Raw genomic sequence first — 16,715 nt, forward strand, 5'->3', positions numbered from 1 at the left:
GGAACCGATTATGTCAAAAGGTTCAGTTATCTAGGCCATAAACATAACACCAGCTCAATCAGCTGGTACAGAAGGCCTCCAACACACTGGAAGCCACGGACGGAGTTTAGAGACCTGGTCTGGATGAAGAGCCACTGTAAATCACAGCTGATTTATTTACCGTTACTTGTTGCTCTCAGGATGTGTTGATGTTTTGTTGCATAACTTCAGGATTATCCAGGTTTCTGTTTGTTCTTATTATTGAAGCCGCTAATGTATTGGGACACCTACAGTAGCAGTCATCAACATGAGCAGATATAGTCTCAGGATTGTAGCCATCTAACCTGCTAATCTAATGGCAATGCAGGGGACTTGTACGTTTTTACAGTATTCCAGTTTCTTCAGTCTTTAGGGCAGACGCCCACCCACCCTGATCCTGGTTCTGTTGGAGGTTTCCTCCGTCTTTCCTCTCCGCTGTCGCCTCGCGCTTGCTCCAGGGAGAACATTGGAGTCCCCTCTCTTTAAACCTTTGCATCTGTTGTTGTTACAATTTAAAATGCCTCGTTCGAGTTGAACACTAGGTCCGTGTGACCTGCTAAATGCTACAAAACGATGCTGCTGGCTGCCGCTCCCGTCTTCGAGGTCAGATCTCAGATCAGTCAGCACTTGCTTGACTTGCTTGTCCCTCACTGCGGGCTGCTAATCCTCTGATGTGTGAAAGATGAAGGTGTGTCCAGATGGTCGTCCGGTCACGGGGGGCACTGCTGGTGTGTCACACCCACAGGCCCAGACTGGTTTAGCCCCTGGCTGACCCGGCCTTGGCATCAGGTGACTAGGCCAGTATGGCAGCATGGTTTGCATAGTTCCTTCTTTATTTTGATTGCTACACAAAAAAACAATTCAGTACAATAAGCTAATAAGAATAAGCTCACTGCTGCATGTGTAGGCTTATGCTGGAGATGCAACTATCAGTGTATTTGCAGTAAGAGCCACGCAGACCTTTTCATCTTTATTTTGGAATTATCTGGTCTGTATTTTTGGAAGCAGACTCTGCTCTGAGGGTCTTTAAAGGTTTGTGAGGTCACCGAAGGCTGAGCTGGCCTGAACAGAGAGACATCTGTCCAAGCCTGGAAGGATTTCACGCTTCTGGCCGTCCAGATGATTTAGGCCCTCCAGGACTACCCGCTGCGAGAGGCTCCCAGCGGGTTAACCTGACACAGATGGATCCCCGCACCAGAACGGATCGCACACCTAGACATCCACACACATGTGCACCCACACATACTAGTGTGCGAGGGTAAAGACAGATGCAAGTGTGGACATAAAGGAGCAGGCGCACACTTGCACGCGGAGCTGACGCACACAGCCACACATTAGAAAAGCCGATTTCACACCCTTGTACCGTAGACACGAGGACAACACAGCTGCGTATTCTCCCCTGACACACAGACCGATACATGTCAAAGCACGCAGTCATTACCCAGCTAACAGCAATGGAAGATGACATATTGATCCAACCTTTAGTCCCTCCAGTGCAATTTCAATTTAGACTTTTTTAATTTTATAATATAAACATCGACTGGGTGAACAAATCGTAAGCATTTACATCCAGGCACGTTTTTTTTTATCTTTTATCATTAATTATGGGTGGTGAGAGGTGTTTTTCAGAAACATTTAAACATTCTGATGCAGCTGTAATTCAGGACACATCAAATCACCTTTGCTGCTATAGTTTTCAAGTCAGACACCACCTGATAAATCAAATAAGTTTGTTCTAATGGACCTGTAACAAGAACCCTTGTCTGGATCAGCAGCGTCTAGTGGGACATCAGGAAACCGTCACAAACACTGACACACACTAACACACACTCGCACAGTGGTTGTGGTTCTTTTCTACTCATATCAGGGGGTTCGTGAACACTGGCAGCATTAAACCCTTATTTGCTCATGACATTTTGGCACATTAAGGGTTCGTAAGTAGCATCATTACTTACGTCACATTTTAATTACACTTATATCCTCGTCGCACATTGCTTTGAACTCTGACCTTTCAGAGAATTGCTGCAGATCTGAATCTCTGTACTTAAAAATTGAACAGGACCCCTTTTTTTAATATTCTTGAGCTGCCTGTTTCAATATCGTTTAAGCTGAATGTGCAGAAATGTAGATTCACATTTGCCAAAAGCTGACAGTGACTCTGAGAGCAGCACCAACGCACGGCACCCCATTAGCCACCAGCCTAATTCGTCTCTTTAATCCCATTTGTGCCTATTTGAGCGTCTTTGTGAAGTAAGTGAGCCAAATAAACAGTTGAAGCAAGCTGCGGTGTTAGTTTCCTCGGGGAGCTCCCTGCTTTTACCATCAGGGGCCTGTTTCTACACACATTAGTGGTTAATTATTATCAGCCCGCAGCCATAATGAGCGCCGCATCGACCTGTGGCTGTATGTGTAGCAGTTATATTGTCTAATGGAAAAACAATCAGCCAGTTTTTCCCATTGAGCAGTTTAGGGAGTTTGCATAGATAATAGTGGATTGATGAGAAAGAAAATGGGCCCCGGCTGGAGCACTAGTATTTGTTTGTTATTTAATTTTTGTGTTTAAACCAGATACTGGTAGATTTAAACACACAAATGTTGTAGGCTGGAGAAAATAATGGATGGATGAGAAATCAAACACTGCTAATCAAATACACATTTGGTTAATTAATAGATATATGATGGAGCAATGTGAATGAATTGAACTTTCCATTGTATATCAAAGGTTTCAGATACGTTATTATTTTTTTAATCCACGTTACATTTTTGATTCACGTTGTCAGCACCAGCCTTGCCCTGTTCTACTGATCCGTTTCTCGGCTTAGTGAAGCTCCAGCGAAGACAAAATGTGGCTTGACTTAACACCATAATGAAAAACTGTGGCTTTTCACATCTGTCTTCGAACAAAGGTCCGACCAAGAAAAGATCTTTGCAGGAAAAGAAAACAAATGCAAAATACGACTTCAAATGTAGCCTCGCGTGCCATTTTTCATTTGCGAAACAGGGACCGAGTTTCCAGGACTTCGCTTAAGACATTTGGCCGCTCCGCTGAACGTGACTGGTCTGCTCCTCACATGTCGGCGATCCGTTACCGCCGATACATCAACACCTATGGAAAGAAATGCATTCATTGCGCTCACGTTTGAAGCGCGTCTGGGTGAAAACGGTTAACATCTACACGATGCTGCACTTGACTTGAATGGACTGGAAATACCCGGGCGGACGCGCTGACTGGTGTCGCATGGCGCGGTTTCGCTGACTCCTCAGATTTTCCCCTTTGCACTCGAACATAAAGAGCGAGCAGAAGCCCAGTGCTATTCTTACATGCAGCCTGATCGAGCAGCGTGACACTGCTCTGAGGTCTGTATTTGTGAATTCCTGTGGACACATGGGGAAACATACGCACAAAGACACACACACACACACACGTACACATATACAATGCCCGAAACCCCATCTCCCGTCCAAAGCTGGCTGGCACTTTCTTTGAGACGTTGACATGTAAACTTCATCCTTTGGTGGTTCCTCACCACACACTTGTCATAACGCTGGGGTAAAGTTTCTGTGCCGGAGCTGCAGCTAGTTATTACAGAGCCTCCGAGTGTCTCGCCGAGACCCGTGCTAATGCTAAACGAAGCCAGCTCCTGCTCAGGACGCGACCGTTAGCTGTGCAGAGGCAGCCATGTTTTTATAACTCGCAACAATGACCCAACGGGGTTTTTTTGCGGCGCAGAGCTGCGAGCGAGTTCCTTCCCCCCACCAGCGTGTCGTTTGTGTCTGGTCTCACACATTACAGCGCCGCAGGAGGTCGTGCGCGCGCACTGACACAAATCTGATCCCCGACCAGCTGTTGGAGGCAGCTCATCCTCTGTCGACAAACATCTGCGGTTCATCTCCGCAGTTTGACGGGAAACGCAGGACTTGCGCTCCCTTCTGCTCCTCGCTCCCCTTTTTCCCCGTTCCCGGTCTCTCTCTGATGCTTGTTTTTCCTCTCGCGACCATCTGCTCCCGATGATTCCTTGAACGCTCACTTTAATGCACAGAAGCAGGCGGAGGCGCAAAGATAAACAAATGTAGCGACGCGTAAAGCGGAGCAGCTTTGTCCGTATTTGCCCAGCGACAAAGTACTGTAGTTTGTTTCGGAATAACCCAGTTGAAATTTGTGCAGCTTCTTTGTGTAGCCTCCCACACGTTCCACATGTCGTCCACATTGCGTTTCTCACCTCTCGACCCTTCGGTTCGTCACGGCCAGCGTGCAGGTGTTGAGCCCTCCACCTGTTCGAAGGGGGCGACGAAGCAGGAGCTCCGACACGCAACACATGAATATTCATGAGTCCATTTGATCAAAACACGGTATTTCTAATCATTTTGTCAGCGTCAAAGTGGAGATAATTCATTACGACCACAGCAAAGACACTGTCATTTGGCTGAGTGTCGGAGCAGTGGTTGTGATTAACATTCCAACATCACATGTTAACATTGTCACCGTTTTAGAAAAGACACATCGCATGAGGAAGTGTTCGTTACTCAGAAGGAGGCCGACTCGTTAATACAGAAACTGCATTTTGTTGTTTTTTTCTCCAGTTCGGTAAATAAACGCAACAATCAAGCCCAGGTCAGTTAATTATTTAATTTTAATCAAGAAACCCTTCGCTGACCCATTGGCCGGAAGCTGGAACCAGAAGTCCAAACGCTCGTGAGCTCCCGACTGGACCCCGACGCGTAGACGCACACCTCACGGTACATGACGGCAACGCAGGACGGAACACGTGTGCCCTGAGAGGCCGATGTACGCACGCAGACGCAGATGGACAGAGAGCTATGCCTCAGATGCCGTGTCACAGACCACACATTGAGCCGGCTGTGTGTTAAAACAGTTATTCACGGTCTCGCATTCTGCCGCCCAGATCCAGAGAGGAGCAGCTCCAGTAACGTGAACTTCTGGCCTCCGTGTGTGCGTGTGCTGATGTGAGAGAGCGAGTGCTGCGTCTGCGTCTGTACGGGTCCAAGATTTGAAGGGTGGTAATAAGCCGATGGCAGAGTTTAAAGGGGTATTCCGCACAAAACGCACTTCAAGCGCTGTTACCGGGTCGTACATCAGAATAATTGGCCTCATCATCGCCGGTGGAGGGGCCAGACTCGCTGAAAATGGGAAGCTTTGCTGTCTTTTGTCAGGCGAGGCTTCATAAATAACCCCCACTTCCTCCTCTGGACACCTGCCAGTGGCTCTTCACTATAAACTACAGCAGCTCCAGGCGCTCCGGGAGCGGCCCCGCTGCAGGCTGGACCTGCTGGCTGCTGACCCCTCGAGGGGTTCACAGCCATATTCGAGCTAATGTTTCTGCAGGAGGGCGCTGGAGCGATCGACCACCCGCCTTCCAGGGCCCCGCGCGTGCATGCTAGCCTGCTAGCCTAGCATGCTAATGCCACTTTTAAGTCCTTTCTCCAAAACTTACAGTGGCATCGGTTCAAACACTGTGAGGCTTCTTAGATTAGATTCTTTTAAGGGACAGTTATCCATAAAAGGAGCAGTGTGTTTTTGTTTTTTTATTCACTTTTGTGTAGTAAATTATGTAGCCACCAACAAAAACAGCAATGAAATATATTCTTTTAAAACCTGAATGTAATTTCACATCAAATTAAAGGATTATCACTCACCTGCTGTCATAGATCCAATGCGATGCTACACACGCACTCGAGTCCTCGCTGGAGCCTCTTGAACAAATTTCACAGATCATATGTGGGCAAAAAAAACAAAAAGTTGCACCTCACATTCATCATAGCGCTTGAACATTGATGGGTTTTCTCTTCCCCTGACAGGTTGAAGTCTTCCCATACTCCTGGTGGCCGCCGAGGGGCCCCGCGCACCGATGACATCAGCGCTGCGTCTGGAGGAGGCCGTGACAGCCGTATGTAAATCGAATATGACTAATCGCCTCCCCGCATCACCTCTCGCCACCGCAGTGAGAGATGGAGGCGAGGGAGGTCTCCACCCGCGCGTCGGCTTTTTGAAGTGTGGGAAGAGGGTGGCCGCGCAGTCGGCCAAGTCCGCCTTTACGCTATTGTTTCAAGTGACTGTGCACACGAAATGGTGAAACGGGCTAAAACAGCACCGATGCCCCGCTGTTACTCAGCACATTTACGCTAACGTACTGGGGACACATGGACGGCTGCTGGTGTCTGTGTCCTCATCGCTTAACTGACCGACGGGACGATCTCCAAAAACGTGAGGCACGGCTTCGGTGGCGAAGCCCTTGTGTGAGGAGCAATGCCTCTAGAGGGGGCGGCAGATGGGAGTAAGTCAGACTGCTATTCTCGTCGATGACTTCTTCTCACAGCTTTGGTTTCAGCGAGGGAAGCGGTTCACACACACACACACACACACACACACACACACACACACATCGTAGGAGAGACCGGGTGAAGAGCCAGTGGGAAGATAAAGTGAATCCACATGTGGAAGGCATGAACAAGAGGCAGAGGTGCATGTGACCACCCATAGAACGGGGGAATCCCAGGTGTCCGGGCCTTTGTTCTCTTTGTGTTTGTGTCTGCGTGTGCGCTTAAATAAAAAAAAGCCTCCCCCTGAGGATGACAACGTGACTGTGCAGCCCACACAAACACCGTCCTCACACCTCAGGGCCCCTGTTAAAGGGCGAACAAACGGCCCCCTTCGCTTTTCCCCGAAACCCACGTTGCTTTGCAGCTTCGGCGCTCATTAATATGCCGCACGATGGGGCCGATAAAAACAAAGCGGCTGGAATTGATGTGCTGCCTGCCACATAGCTGTGGCTGGACGTGCACTGTCATTTCCTGACACTTGCCTTTTAATTACGGAGGAATAACTGTCCTTAAGTGCGCCGCCTTCTCAGTAGCACGCTATATATTGGCAAATTACATCCCTCCGTAAAAAATGCAGCGCTGGTTGGAGATGATTTAGTACATTTAGTACAGATGAAAAAAAGGCAAATACATATGTAGGCATTTAATTTATGTTATACTAGTGCAGCTTTATTCACAAGCAAACACTCAGGCACAGGCTCCCATAGAAAAATGTACATTTTTACAAAATGTACATTTACAAAATTAAATTTGCATGCAAGAGATTTTTAAAAATCTACATGATCGGAAGGTTTCCCATCACCTTAAGCGTGGATGAGGCAGTTTGCATTCTGTACAGTGTGTCAGTGATTCTCTCCTTCACCCTCTCCACACACCAAATCACCCCCTGATGCGCAGAGTAAACAACTGGCACTGTGTATATCCTCCATGTAATCTGGATTTAGCTCGGTGAGATCACGGCTGTGTGAGCAAAGAGCCCCCTGGACGCTCAACTGCATTGTGGGAGGTTCTTTTTCAATACCACCTTTGTCTGACAGTGTGTGTGTGTGTGTGTGCATGTGTGTGTCTGAGTCCAGTTGACGGGCCACAATAAGTCCTAAAAAAAAAAAAAGTTCTCCACGGTGAGAACTGATCTGCTTTAAATGTCCGGCAGAAACAAAAACACTGGGCGTTAAATGCTTTAGACGCTTCTCGGAGCTGTGAGCGCTGATGGGTCCGCGGTCCTCACACACTGCAAGTGTGTGTTAGGCAAGTGCAGAAGAAGGAGCCGACCCCTCAACAGTTCACGACCCGACAAACAAACAGGGCCAACGGCAGCGCCGCCGCCTCATTTCCAGGTTCGACCTGCTTCCAAGCCCCAACCAACGTCGTCTCACCCCACGTGTGTGCGCTTGGCAGTTTGTGGAAAGGCTGCTCTTTCACGCAGCGCGGCTAAAAATAAGAGTGGTTTGTGTCTAACAGCTTCACATCAAATCATGTATTTGACCAATTGATGTAGAAAGCCAAAACATGCCAGGCAGAACTTCAGACTTTCTTACTTTTTCTCTGGTGGCATATTGTTACTGTAGCTTTAGAGCTCAGTCAGCTCATTTAACCTATAAACGTGAGCTACAGATGCTAATGCTCTGACAGCTAAATGCTAACAGGGATGTGACACAGCTAGTCAGGGCAAGGAAATAAATGAATTACATATTTAAATGTTTGCAAATTGTGTATTAAATTCATAGCTGGTGTAAATGCCAAGGTTAAACATCAAGGCACGTACTAAATGTATTATATTTAATATTAATGAACTAATTTTCTGGTATTACGTATTTCTTATGGTTCCTACTGTAGATGGCTGTGTTTGTATGTGGCACTAATCTTATTATATAGTATGTGAAACTTTATATATTTTTATCATGAATAAAAAGTAATGCTTTTCTTAGTCTTGAATGTTACTAAAAACAACTAACTTGGACTACTTGCATGAATAATTAGTAGATTTCTGAGAAGCTACAGATCCCACAGTGGTTTAGTAAAAAGGTAGAGAGAACCTCACTCTTTGTCTCCGTCCACTGTGGAGGCTGCAGTTGTGGAGGATTCACTGTACAATTCACTACTTAGAAGCAGCACAGTCACAGGGCAGTGATCTAAGGAGTTCCTTTAACTCTGTGTGTGTGTGTGTGTGTGTGTGTGTGTGTGTGTGTGTGTGTGTGTGTGTGTGTGTGTGTGTGTGTGTGTGTGTGTGTGTGTGTGTGTGTGTGTGTGTGTGTGTGTGTGTGTGTGTGTGTGTGTGTGTGTGAGATCCCCCCCAGGTCTTGCACATTCTTGTATGTCTCTGCATGGGTCCATTTCATTGTGCATCTCTGTAGCTATAATTGTTTATCCACTGAAAGCTTTTCTGATTCTGTGTTGACACGTATTTTCATGCAGCATGTATTACACTAAATAAACAAGACTCTGAACAGTTGATTTACATAGACACCCCTTTGTTTGAATGACAGGTGGTTAGCCTGCGTGATACTAAAGGAGACCCTGTTGTAGTCTGTGTGTTTCAAAAAATGTTGTAATGTTACAGCTGAAACAAACATGTCATTTGTAGTTTTTAAAACATGGCTACACATTTGAATACCTCTAAAATTACTGTAGGCTGCAAATATGGGATCTGTACTCAGGCTTTAGCTCATAATTATCATGCAATCATATAATAAACACAGACTTTTGAAATTATACGCTTTAAAAATATATTTAGTATGTCATTGTGCAGATTGATTTATCACAACTGTAAAATAATAATAATAATTATTATTATTATAACATAAATGCTGTATGGAAATGTTACAGTTACTCTGTGTGTGTGTGTGTGTGTGTGTGTGTGTGTGTGTGTGTGTGTGTGTGTGTGTGTGTGTGTGTGTGTGTGTGTGTGTGTGTGTTTGTGTGACTGAGGGAGACCTGGGTCTCTATCCTCGCCGTGCTCAGACTGTCTGAGAGTGTTTGCTGCCGTCTGATTGTTGCCTCATCAGTGTAACTCTCCCCGTAATAATAATCTTATTTAATTCGACCTATCTTTAGGGGCTTTGCAGTGACGCACGCTTCACTCTGTGCTGCAGTTGGATATTATATAACTTCATTGTTCTCGGCTGAGGCTCGGTTTTTGTTCATGTGCGCTACCTGCTCTGAATCCAGCTCTCCCCACTTTAAACAGCAGAGATTTCCAGTGTGTATTCTCCTTTTATTACTTTCATTTGCATATAAATTAAATCCATATTGTGCCTGCGAGGCACACTGTGCTAACTATGCAAACGATCCCTGGCTTTTCTTTGTTTTATAGATAAACCCTCAGCTTCCTCAATGACAAGGTGGGAGGGGGAGAGAAAAATCCTCTCGCTGTTTCATAATTGTATGAATTTTAAATACACTGTCATAAGACCCTCTTCCGCATTCACAGCAGGGAATGAAACTATCATTAGAATAATAGAGCTACAGGGTTGGCTGACCGTGAAGAGCCAGGCAGCCTCTTCACCTCTGTTCACACATGCAGGCCAGATGGCCGAAGAGCCTGGATTTAGAAACGCATTAGGACTGTGTGTTTTCCAAACACATCACCGTTGTATTTAATTCCTGTGACCAAAAATGCATTTAGAGGATTTTAAACTATCTGGAGCTTGTACGCCGTTGTTTTTGTATACGAAATGAACAAACATTGAATCTACAAAGGCTAGTTTGACTATGTGGATTAAATTTAACTGTATGTTTGAGCTCGAATCAATTCTTGCGTTTGTGTCAGTAGAAATACAGCCTGTCCTAACCTAAAAGTATGTAAGCCTGTGTGGCCCCAGCGTTATTGTCGTTTACATTTGGGCCTTTATATCACAATACAACCGTTTTTAATTTACTGGTGCACTCACTAACAGGCGAGGTATTGTCTGCTGGATGGATGCGTCCTCCGAGGAGCGCGTCATCCTCATAAATAGACTACATAAATAAATAATGGCAGTGTTTTAAGATTCAATGTTAATTAAAATCTGAAACCTGTGGGATAACCTGCCCATAAACTAACAGCGAGTCCCTGGTCGTCCTTGTTGAAATCAATTATTAACACACTATGTGCTGCGCGCTTCTCGGGTCTCCGCTCCGTAGCCGAACGCAAATGCGGCGGCGGCGGCGGCACGTAAAACAATTAAAAAGCCCGAAACGCGGAGGCCGTGAACGCCTCCGCCGCAGACCTCCGTAGGCTTGTTAGCGCTTAATTAAATAATCCGCTTCGCGATCGGTTGTATAGCAGCCACATAACAAACAGAAATAATATAAGTCACGACATGTCAGCGGTGGTTGTTCGGAGCACAGCCGTGCGTGTCCAGAATGTGCCCGAGGTTGATCACACACCACGCTGCCTCTGAGCGCGCTCCTTCCCTCAGAGCCGTCCTTTTCACTAAATCAACGAAACAAGGATTAAAAAGTCACTTTCCGATTGGTCATATGTAAAAAGAACGAATTCATGTCATAGTGGAGAATAATAATAATAATTGGCTCAAATATTACACGTTTGTGCGATTTTAAAGAGTCAAGCTCGTTTCACGCAAATGACTTGGTTTTCTGGCAATAGCTTGGGACTTGGTGTCTAATTACGACGGCGCTGAGCTTAATTAGCTGGTGCACATAAAACAGCGGGACGAGCAGAAACCGTGAATCCACTGGCAACACAGGCAGGAAATTTAAGAATTAGCACGAAATGTGTTGTTTGGGTTGTTTTTCTCACTAGTCTAATGTGAAAGCTGTTCTATTTTCATAAAAGCTACGTTGATAATTATGTAAATTATGTAAATATATGCTATTAATATGTTGTTCTACCACATCTCTGGACATTTGTACAATGTTTTCCACGACAGTTGCAGTGCTTCTGTCTGAATTCCTTCCAGCACCGCCTTCACTAGCTGCTCCTGCAGAGGCCTAGAGTGTGTCTGCTCCTACTGACCTTGAAGTTGCCTGCACGCACGCGCGCGCGCACGCACGCCGTGTCACAGAGTTCACAGTCAGGCTCCCTCAGACCTGAACCTGGGGTCACGCCAGGCCACAGGAAAGAAAGAAAGATAGGAATAAGAAAGACACGAGCGTCCCAAAAGCGGAGGCGCGAGCAGCTCTTCAATAAATGTTTTCATTTCATTAAAGTTCAGCGAGGAGCGAGTCGCGGGGAAAGTTTAGCAGAGATGTGCAATCTTGTAAATGCCAAACATAGATTAATGGGTGAAATGTTATCCATTATGGAGAAACAAGCAGCGTCCTATTATAGTGAGAGATGAGCTGCGAAACAGTAACTGGGCGCGAGCCCTCGAGTGCGCGCGCCCGCGTGCATGTGTGTGTTCCGTCAACTCATCAAAACTAAACATGTAAAGAATTTTAACATTAGAATTTGTCCCAGTCAAATAGTTTCATATTTATATTCTATGATTGAGATCATAAAATGAACGAACCATGACTATTATTATTTTAAATTATTATTATTAGCCTTCATGGAAATTTGACGTGAAAACGAGACAGAATAATTTAGTCCACCAATCTACCGTTCTCCTTTTTTATTTCAGACTACATGTGAACATATTAAAATCTTTGGCTTGTCTGAGTCTGCGGACTGGTGTGTGGAAGGAAAATATGGCGCAAGGATGGAGGGGGGACAGGAGACCACAAGAACCTACAAAGCCAATTAGACATCCTAAAACAACGAGGACAGAAACGACGAGATGCTGCTGAAATGAAATATACTGTATACAACATGATAACTGTGTGGCTATATAAACTTTAATAACGATCGTTCATTTATATAATTATGTCCATATACTGTTACCATAAACAGAAATCTGTGTTTTTAAATAGCGTCGCCTCCGCTTCCAGTTCATTTGTCGTTATGTCCAAAAGCCAAAGAGTCAGTAGCGGCCCCGAGCAGCCAAGTGTCCGGGCCCCTCATTCACTGTCCTCCTTGTCCTCCTGCACCGTGGTCGTTGAATGGTTGTAAAGTCCTTGCGCCATGAGCTGCAGCGCCAGGCCGTTCTTGAAGCCGCTGGCCTTTTTGATCTTGGCCCTCTTATTCTGGAACCAGATTTTGATTTGGGACTCGTTCAGGTTGAGTTCCTGGGCCAGCGACTGTCTCCGCTGCTCCGTTATGTACCGGTTGGCCTGGAACTCTGTTTTCAGTCTCTGCAGCTGCTCGGCCGTGAACGCAGTCCTGGGCCGCTTGTCCTCCTTCGTGCTCTTCTTCTTCTTCAGTTTCCGTGTCCTTGGGCCTGGCGTGGAAACAACAATGGAAATAAAATATTTATTCTACGGCTCAACCACGCACACGGAATCACACAGGAGGAGCACCTTCCTGATTCCCGCTGTCGCACCGTGGTCGAAAATAGAACCGACCTGCGCTGATCGGAAGGTTTGTTCTGCGCGCAAACCTCTGCGCAGACACGTCTGCATCTGCAGTGTTTTCACTCTACTCTGGATGATGCCATGAATACATTTTTAAACATCTTCTCATTCGGATTATTACGCTGTGACTGTCACCATCGGGCTCCGCACAACAGTATACAGGCAGTAGATATAAACACCATAATACGAGGAAAGCCATGCATTTGTGTTGGACCTCGTCCCAAAGCGTTACGACGCACAACAAACGGACTTAGACACGAGCTGTTCAAACACAATACCGTCACTTTCAAGTGGCTTCGTCCCCTGTTTTAATCAAGGATTGATAAAACATAATAGTCTGCGCTGACAGGGTTTGCTGTCGCCACACTAAATGTGCCACTGCGGTTGGGACGGCGAAGCCTTACTTACATTAACGCCTGATTAAACCGTGTTAATATTAATTTATTTAATCCGACCTGCAGAGCATAACTCAGTCAGTCACGGGAGGACGGAAATGGGCCGAACTCTTTCCTGATCCAACTGCAGCAACATTGGAGAAATGCACAAATAAACACTAGGTTGTATGTTTCTGTGTGTTGTAATAGTGGCTGCTATCGAACGTGCAGGTGTGTGTGCGTGTGTGTGTGTGTGTGTGTGTGTGTGTGCGGTTCTGCGGATCAACCCAGGCTCGTTACGGCACCAAAGCAAAGGCTCGGAAATAGCGAGAGTCTCTGCAGACTTCACAGGTTCACATCCAGACAGATAACTACAGGCAGCGCTGCAGCAACAATCAATGGCTTTCTCGTTTCCTAAGATTCCACGCACACATCTGGCCTGAAAGCAGGAGTACGAGCACGCCTGAACGGAAAGACTGTGACGGGAACCGGCTGAGCCTGGGTCTGCGTCTGCGTCTGCGTCCCGGGTCCGACGAAGCGTAATGCGGGTAATCAAAGAAAGCCCCGGTCTGAGGCCGCTGCATTCACGCACGGTGCAATTAAAGTCAGTGGAAAATACGGAAAAAGTTAAAAAAAAACTGCTAGAGCCATTAAACACAAAAGCACGCAGCTAAATAGTTCCCCAACATTATGTATCCACGCGACTCTTTTACACCGGAACGTTTTGTCTTCTCCAGTTTAAGCGACCGTATCATTTAAAGGGCTTCTCGTCCAGCTGCTTATTAAAGGCTTGCACCCCTGTGTGCCTCCTCCATCAAATGCAAAACGGAAAAATGAAATCTGCAGGTCACAGTGTTGCTTCGCTTTCTGCACAATTTAACAGGCGTCGGACGAGCGCGCGCACACAGAAACAGAACATCAGGGTTATTTGCAATACTTTAAAATAAAACCCATTAAACGTTGCATAAAAGACTTTTTGTGTTATAAATATGTAGCTATTGTATAATATCCATCAATGTGCCCATGTTTTATAGTAAATTTTATATAATATTTCAGGTTAGTGGAGCTTCAGTTGTTGTGCTTCAGTTGCGTAAAATCTACATTTTTAAGTAGTCAGTGTCCCGTTAGCTTAGCCGTGACAGGTCTCATAATTTCGTATGTTTTTAAATGTAAAAAAAACGCAACAAAACGGCCGGGCTCAAAATGTGCTGTGTTATTGTCACTCATCAAAAACAAAGCGAAATTAATTCAGAACAGGACCAGAACAAAGCTCCCCAGCAGCATCAGGGCCTACACGAAAACACGCACGACGGTCATGAGACACAATGAACTGCCACCAAACGCTGCTGCTCTCTGAGCCTATACATTTAATAGGTGAACAATAAAAACAGGAAGAAGCCTCTTCCTGCTGGGATTTAAAAAGTTACTTGAATCTCAAACATCACATGCTGCGTTTTTCTGCTTGTATCGAGCGTGTTGTGCGTGGGACCCAATAGAAGCCAATCAAGAGTTAAATAGAGACCAGTTTCTCATATATTTTGTTTTTTAATGCCTGTTTAATATTATTTTCTCGCTTCAGTGGCCCGTTTGTTTTGGATATTGGGCCGCTGGTGCGGTCCGTAACTTCGAGGCTGTCACGCACGTTAGGAGCTGCGGGTGCGGGTCCTGCGGGGCTGTTAGCGCCTTACCAGATGAGGGCCGGTCCGAGTAGCGAGTACAGTAAACCCAAGCGGGCCACAACAGCGGCTGGCTCTCCTTCATAGCGGGCGGGGAGCCTCCATTGCTGCCGCTCATGACCACGATCGACGAGGGGCTGTCCGCGTATCTGCCGGTCCCGTTGCCCGCCGGCTCGCTCTGCTTCGACGAGTTCTGCTTGGACGAGGGCGACGACGACGTGGACGACGTGGACGACGACGACGACGACGACGACGAGGAGGGCGACGACGAGGTGCTGTCGCTGCTGCAGTTGGAGTCCAGGCACAGGCTGCCGGCGTGCGGCGGCCTCGCGCCCGCCGCCAGCGGGTTCACGTTCTCCCTGCCCGGCGTCTGGCTCCGCTCGCGGTAGCCCGCCTCCTTCCTGCAGCCAAAGTCCGGCCGGAGGATGTTGTCAATGAAAAAGTTCGTGGTTCGGTGGGCCTGCTGGGCCGCCTGGTGCGGGAGAATCACGGGAGGGGACGGGAGGTTCGGCGACAGCGACATGCTCTCCTCCTCGGTCGAGTCCCGCCCGCTGCCGGGCTCCTTGTGCTCTTCCATGGCAGGTGACGGCGCGGGGAAATCTCGGCCTCTCGCGCGTCAAACTCCACTTGTTGCTCGCGCTCCCGCTCGGTATCCAATTTAGACGCGCATGCGGGCAAAAGCGAAGCGTCTCGCTAAAACGAACGGCCGCGGTGCGTTTATAGCATCACCTACAGCGGCGTCATGTCGCTTCCTAAAGGTCTTCCGACACCTGGCATAGCGGACGGCTCCACGTTACAGCCACAGTCCGTGCCTCTCCCGGTGCAGCATAATATCTGTGTATCCGCTCCTCCTGAACTCTCCAAATACCGTCCTCCCCCCTTCTCCCCCCTGCACCGCCCGCGTGCGTTTTTTCTATCTCCTACGCCCAGCCGGAAGCGCGTGTGCGCGTACACACGTGCAGCGGGCCAATCGGACGCGGAGACCGTGCCTGTCGGTCCCGCAGACCTCCAATCAGGGCTCGGGACAAGCACGCGCACTCGTATCGCCACTTTTTTTGGGGCAGGCACGTGCACACACTTGTACGCAGCAAAACAAAAACAACGGGGGGACAGAGCTCTGTGTAAATGTTAACGCGCGACGTACCTAAATCACTCTTGTGCTATTATTGACGCGTGCAGCGCACCAACGTCACATTAATTCCAAGATCAGATCAGCAACGTTAAAATGAGTCTACTTCATGATAAAATAGCTTTGTAGTGGAGGTTACGTCGCGTGCAGCACAGTCTACATAATGTATTCTAGAATTCGTTTGAATCAGCCTTTGTTTATTCTGCTTGACTAACACCTGCAGCAACACGACCCTGAACATTGTAGAAAATGACGTGGTCTTTGCCTGAGCCGATGCCATTTTAAACAAAGAATATGTCCAAGAAAGAGTATAAAAGTTTGGAAGCTCAATCTTTTAAAGGCGAAACTAAATAAACCATATTTTCTGTGTGTAACTATTGTGTTTCAGTAGCTTAACTTTTATTTCCCCACGCGTTTTTCTCGCATCTCTCCAGTATTTATATTCTTTGTTTAACGCACCTAAACCATATTTATAATTACAAAATGTAGGATAACACACGTTATCCAGCACAAATAGTGCCCATTAATATTAACAATATAAGAAGCCTCAAAAATCCAGTTAGGAGCACATTCATGCCCGAGAATAAATATTGCCTTTAGAGGCTATTACACGTATTTCCAGACTAAGATTAACACTGCCATCAAGCTCTAATTGGCTTTTTGAAATAATAATATTAACAATCATAACAGCAACAGCGTGAAAGTGAGGACGTGTTGATGTTTAACAACGCCGCAATGAAATCTTTATCCCACAGGCCGGACTGGGAAGCCATGGCTACTTAATTA

General features: G+C 46.7%; 1 protein-coding gene and 1 long non-coding RNA gene across 2 annotated transcripts in view; one reads left to right on the forward strand and one right to left on the reverse strand.

The window, feature by feature from the left end:
- The window catches only part of LOC121202723 (uncharacterized), an 83,034-nt gene extending 70,974 nt beyond the window's left edge, over positions 1-12,060 (forward strand). The window contains exons 3-4 of the long non-coding RNA XR_008693220.1: positions 5,836-5,924; positions 11,922-12,060. This is a non-coding gene — a long non-coding RNA (uncharacterized LOC121202723). The remainder of the gene's footprint in view (positions 1-5,835; positions 5,925-11,921) is intronic.
- LOC114867358 (homeobox protein engrailed-1-B-like) lies at positions 11,898-15,696 on the reverse strand. Its single transcript, XM_029169989.3, has 2 exons — positions 14,813-15,696; positions 11,898-12,617 (listed from the first exon to the last, which is right to left on the reverse strand). The coding sequence occupies exons 1-2, from the start codon at positions 15,375-15,377 to the stop codon at positions 12,298-12,300; spliced, it is 885 nt and encodes a 294-aa protein (XP_029025822.1). The 5' UTR covers positions 15,378-15,696; the 3' UTR covers positions 11,898-12,297.
- Positions 15,697-16,715: the final 1,019 nt, after the last annotated feature.

The sequence above is a fragment of the Betta splendens genome, chromosome 2 (assembly GCF_900634795.4).
Source record: "Betta splendens chromosome 2, fBetSpl5.4, whole genome shotgun sequence".
NCBI lineage: Eukaryota > Metazoa > Chordata > Actinopteri > Anabantiformes > Osphronemidae > Betta > Betta splendens.